The 6,228-nt window shown below is 35.3% G+C and overlaps 1 protein-coding gene across 7 annotated transcripts in view; it reads left to right on the top strand.

The window, feature by feature from the left end:
* AP3B1 (adaptor-related protein complex 3, beta 1 subunit) overlaps window positions 1-6,228 on the top strand; it is a 188,961-nt gene that overhangs the window by 18,042 nt on the left and 164,691 nt on the right. For all 7 annotated transcript variants that reach the window (XM_005858062.2, XM_014550016.1, XM_014550037.1 and 4 more), the window contains exon 2: window positions 5,192-5,267. In XM_005858062.2, the coding sequence (XP_005858124.1) occupies window positions 5,192-5,267 (76 nt within the window). The remainder of the gene's footprint in view (window positions 1-5,191; window positions 5,268-6,228) is intronic.

The following is a 6,228-nucleotide window of genomic DNA, read 5'->3' as shown; positions in this document are numbered from 1 at the left end:
GGCCTTCTGTATGTCCTCTTTTGAAAAGTGTCTATTTAGGTCCTTTACTCATTTTTTGATTGGATTGTTTATCTTCCTTTTGTTAAGTTGTATGAGTTCCCTGTAAATATTGGAGATTAAACCCTTATCGGAGATAACATTGGGGCAAGGATATAAAACTCTGAGGGCAAGGATGCAAGGATTTTTGTTGTTTTTGTTCATTGATCTGTCACAAATGCAGATGGAAACCAGATGAGAATAGAGTTACAGTAATCTGAGGGAGGAGGGAACCTCAAGACAGAGGAGTAGTGGTCAATTGTATAAAATGTTGAGGCATAATCTAAAAGTATTTATGAGAGTTTGCGTTGGATTTATTAACTAGGAGGTTATTTGTTACCTTTGGGCGAGAAGTTTTAATAGAGGAGTAGGGGCAAATAAGATTACTAAGTGTTGAAATGATGATAGCAATTATAGACTCTTTAATTTTGTGAACAATATAGGAGGAAAAGTTCATACATATATTTGTGGTTCCTCCTTTTAGAGGGTTAATAGATGGATGGTTAGGTAGCTGGACTTTCCTGTTTTACTCACTCTTTTATTTATTTAGTGAATACTTTATGCCAAAAACTATACAAGGTTCTGAGTATCATACAAGATGGCATTAACTGAACTGAAAGTTACTAAGCCTTCATGTTGTGCACATAAAACTTACTATGGAGGCCAGCCCCTTCAACTGCATAGCAGATAGGAAAGAACAAATTTTGACTCTTATTACCAGCCTTTTTTCCTACATTCCTGTTCATGTGTACAATGCACCACTTGGGGTAGGAACATCTTTTATTTGAGTGGTTATCAAAGCATGAAGAGGTATAGCTGCCCATGTTATAGAATTTTTGGCAGGGCTTGAAGAGGTTCCAGTTCTCCCCATCTTAACGGTTTTGATGCACCCTTTTGAAATGTACCTCGGATTGAAAATTGCTATTCCTTATCACTGGTGAAGGGCCTTTTAAAATTTTCAGTCCATCATGGATAGATACTTCAGTAAACTACAACAAAAAATAAATTACTAAGAAAGTGAAATGAAAAAAAACATGCAAAATGTAAGCCCCAATTTTTCTTAGATTCAAAGGTATAAAATTACATTGTTGAATTGCTCTGTCAGGTTTCTCACTGTGCTTGCTCTCAGTTTCTGTACATAACTCCTCATTGATTAGTAACAAACGTTTGTGGATTGGTAATGGTTCTTGGACCAGACTTTCTTGGATCATACTTTGAGTGGTACTGATATAGCATACAGGAGTGGAAGTTAGTAAAGAGTTATGGATTATAGATTTTTTAAAAAGAGCTAATTCATATTGTCTAAAAGTCCCACCACTACCTAAGTTCTTTGCTTTTTGATTATAGTTGTTGCTTTATACTGGTGCTGAAATAAAGCGGCTTCTTGGTGATAGTAAGATTTTAACAATACAGTTACATATTTTTCTCTGTTCTTTGAAACTATAAAAACAGGCATATTTTGAACATGAAAGGTTATACCACTTAATACCACAAGGTGTCACTTATGTAAAAATAAAGTTTGTATCCTAATACTCAAAGCTGCAAAGCTAAATAGGTAAATAGGTAAATGAAGAACTAGGCAAATAAAATAATACATTATTTGAAACAGGTATTGGTTTTCAGCAGAAACAATGAAAATATTGCCAGTCCAGCATTAATTTGAATCAACTCTTGATGTTTATCAGAAAGAATTTTTAAATTTCTAAGTTAATGCAATAATACATGTTAATAGGCCATATTTGAATCCACATATGAAGGAGGTAGAACTAAATGACTCAGTACAAGTAAACATAATGTAAGGGTAAGTTAGGTGTTATGGTGTTAAGTTTTCTAAATCTTTCCTGCTTTGGTGTTAAGCAAAGAGGAATTTGGGAAGAAATATGTACTTTATATCAGAATTTAAACCTCAAAGTTATTGCTCTGCCTGTGTTGATACAAAAGATATTTATATTTGTTGTTGAAGATTGTCTTTTCTATTAAACAAGAACAGCGAAACCTTTGGCTGTAGTATTGGGTTCCTGTTCTTTTATTTTTAGTTTAAGGGGGCTCTGGCATCTCAAGCCTAAGAGGAATAAACCAAGTTTCCATTAGGCCATGAATAAGATATTCCTGGGGTTAAAGGTTGGGACTTCCTGGAAATGAACACTTCGTTATTCAATGCTCACTTCTCTCTCCAGGTAACACTGGTGGAGTAGAATGGTGAAAAACTGTTGGGGAAAACTAAAGGGGATTAGGAAGAAGAAAATGAATTTTCATTCTTTCTTGACATGCATAATATGATCACATTTCCTTTCTATTCAGTTCCTATCTAATTACTTTAGTGTTTTTTCCTTAACCTCAGTAAAGTTTTTTAGGTTTCTTTTAGGTTTTTCATTTATAAAATGTATACATGATCATTAAGTAAAATAGGAAAATAACAAAAAATTAGAAAGAAAAAACTTTGTATGTGGTTCCATTAATTTTTATCCTTTTTCAGTTACCTGTGCAATGTGAGGAAGTCAGAAGTTTTAAGAAAGGATTCTAAATTCATTACAGTGAACATTTATAGTATTTTAATATTTGGTAGTTGTATATCCTCAGATATACTTTTTATATATTGCTGTCTCTACTATTTACATATTTTTAGCTGTATTTTAATGAGAGAAAAGTCAGTCTTGTAATTATTTATTAATTTTTGTGTCCCACTAGTGGTCACCATTGCATTTAATTTTATGAGTTGCTTGGAAAGGAAGAGTAATTTCTTTTTTCATGATGAATTTCATTGCCTCTATTGTTTATGGGAAAAAATCTTCTTAGCTTTCATTTTTTTATTGTAATGACAGAACTAAGCTTCTGTACACATGTGAAAAAAAACCAGTAAAACTTTTCAGTAATAACTTTATGGAGTTATAATTTGCATGTCACAATTATCCATCTAAAGATTATAATTAGATCTTTTGACATAAAAGATCTTAATCATATACTTGTAAAATCACCATCACAGTTAAGAAGATACAGAATGTTTCCATCATCTTATGAATTGAGAAATTTCCTATGCCCCTTTGCTGTCCATTTCTTCCTCTACCTTATGGCACCAGGATACCGCTGGTCTGCTTTCTGTCATTACAGATTAGTTTCATTTTCTAGAATTTTAAATGAGTAAGTTATGCTTTTTTGCATCTTTCTTCTTTCACTCAGCATAATGATTTTGAGAATTCATCTTGTTGCATGTATCAGTAGTTAATTCTTTTTCATTGCTGGGTAGTATTCCAATATATGGCTAAGTCACATTTTACTAATGCACATTTAGATTTTTTCCAGTTTTTTATTATGAATAAAGCTGCTATGATTATTCATGTAAGTCATTATGTGGAAATACATTTGTATTTCTCTGGGGAGTGGAATGACGGGTCACATGGTAGGCTTATGTTTAAATTTGTAAGAAACTCCCAGTTTTTCAAAGTGGCTTTCTTTTACATCCTCACCAGAAGTGTGTGAGAGTTGTAGTTGTTCCATAGCCTTAGCCACATTTGTTATTGTCAGTCTTTAGTGGGTGTGTAATGGTATTTAATTTGCATTTCCTTGAGAACTAATGATCTTAAGTATTTTTTGATGTGCTTATTGGCATTTCTAATCTTTTGTAAAATGTCTGTTTAACTCTTTTGACCATTTTTTTTTATTGGCCTATTGGTCTTGCTCTAAGTGAGTTGTTATATAACTTTTAAAAACGTAAACTTTTGATTTTGAGATAATTGTGTAATTACTTCATATTGCAGTTACAAGAAATAATACAGAGAGATTCTGTGTACCCAGTACCCAGTTTCGTTCAGTGATAAACTGTAGTACAGTATCACAACCAGGATGTTGACATTGATATAATCTACCGATCTTGTTCAGATCTCCTCCCCAGTTTTAGTTGTACTTGTGTGTGTGTGTGTGCACGCGCGTGCGCGCGTGCGTGTGTGTTTGTGTGTGTGAGAGAGAGAGGAGAAAGAGGGAGTGTGGGAGGGAGAAAGAAAGAGAGAATGTTCTACTTCATTTTATCATGTAGGTTCATGTAACCATGATGACAGTAAAGTTACTAACAGTCCCATTACCACAGGGCTCTTGTATTATCCTTGTATATCTTTCCTTCCCTTTCTTGAGCTTAACCTTTAGTAACCATTAATTTTTCCCCATTTCCATAATTTTATTTCAACAATCCTATATAATAAAAGGCTAATATGCAAATCAACCGAACTGCAGAACGACCGGTCATCACACTGACCACCAGGGGGCAGATGCTCAGCGCAGGAGCTGCCCCCTGGTGGTCAGTGTGCTCCCACAGGGGGAACGCCGCTCAGCTAGAAGCCGGCTCATGGCTGGCGAGCGCAGGGGCGGTAGCTGGAGCCTCTCCCATCTCCACGGCAGCACTAAGGATTAGGCCCGCTTGGCCTAAGCCGTCAGTTGGACATCCCCTGAGGGCTCCTGGACTGCGAGAGGGCACAGGCCAGGCTGAGGGGACACCCCCCCCAAGTGCACGAATTTTGTGCACCGGGCCTCTAGTATTTATATAAATGGAATAATGCAGTATGTTAGGATTAATAACTTTTCTAACTTAGCATATTTATCTGGAGATTAATCAGAGTTGTCTTATGTATCTAGTTGAGATATTAAAATTGCCTTTACTTAATTCTTTGAATTAGGGAGTGTCATTTGGTGTTTCCCTTCATATTTATGTTCTTTTTTGAGGGGGAAAGTAGGGAGATAAAAAGGGATGGTATAAATGACACAAAGCTTTTCTTTAATTAGTTCTCTTTCTTGAGATATTCTGAAGAAAGTTTTAACTTTTTGGCTTATTAAAATATTTTAATGCTGAGTCAAGGATTTTTCTTATTTTTTAAATGATGATTACATAGAAGAAATTTTGAAATGAGAGAATCTGTGTTTACATTAAGATATTTTGCCCAGAACTGAGATGCAGTTTTATGCTTTTGTTTAATTGGTGGGCTTTATGGCACCATAACACTTGATATTATTTTGTGTAGGTTTAAGATGAGAAATATATATCTAATTATAAATAAGAATGCCCTAACTTAACATTGCCCATCATATTTCTAATCCTTATGAAAATGATATATTTTAATAGCTATGTTATGTGAAAATCTAAATATGGATTTTTTAAATATATATATAGGAATGAAGATCTAAAGCAAATGTTGGAGAGCAACAAAGATTCTGCTAAATTGGATGCTATGAAACGGATTGTTGGGGTAGGTAAAATAGATCATTTTAATTTTTGGAAAATGATGTACTAATTGTATTAAATATATATATTAAATAATATGATGAATATCAAATTGAACATGCCATTTGCTTTTCAGTATTAACTTAGAATTACCTGTAACCAATAAAGAAACTTAAAATAAATAAATAAATAAATAAATAAGAATTACCTGTCTAAAATGTTTTGGAAGAAATATTGAAGTGTTGAAATTCAGAAATTTGAGTTCTAATTTTATCTTTTCTGTGTTTTGATTTCCCTACCTCTTTATCTCAAGATCTTTCTCCTATGAGATAAAGAGAACTAATCATTTTGCACACAAGTAGATTTTATACAACAATATTTTGACTTCCTACAAAGAGGGATACTAATTAGCTAATGGATTTTTTGGGTTTTTTTTGGGTCATTTCATGACCTCAAAATTGTGAACATGCTTTCTTCTGTGTTTTACATTTTATTAACTCCAATATAAATGTTTTATTCAATCCTATATAATAAAAGGCTAATATGCAAATGGACTGAACAGTGGAACAATCAGTTGCTATGATGCGCACTGACCACCAGGGGGCAGACGCTCAATTGAGGAGCTGCCCCCTGGTGGTTAGTGCGCTCCCACAGGGGTAGCGCAGCTCAGCCAGAAGTCCTGAGCCAGGCTCATGGCTGGTGAGCACAGTGGTGGTGGCAGGAGCCTCTCGCACCTCCGCAGCAGCGCTAAGGATGTCCGACTGCCAGCTTAGCAGGGACCGGGCCTAAGCTGTCAGTCAGACATTCCCCAAGGGCTCCTGGACTGCAAGAGGGTGCAGGCCAGGCTGAGGAACCGCCCCCCCCCCCAGTGCTCAAATTTCGTGCACTGGGCCCCTAGTTTAGTAATATAGAGCTTCTAATGATTATTAATAAACACTAGAGGCCCGGTGCACAAAAATTTGTGCACTCGGGGGGGGAGGGGGGGG

Source organism: Myotis brandtii, unplaced genomic scaffold (assembly GCF_000412655.1).
Source record: "Myotis brandtii unplaced genomic scaffold, ASM41265v1 scaffold115, whole genome shotgun sequence".
NCBI lineage: Eukaryota > Metazoa > Chordata > Mammalia > Chiroptera > Vespertilionidae > Myotis > Myotis brandtii.
This window is presented reverse-complemented; position numbering and strand designations above follow the sequence as displayed.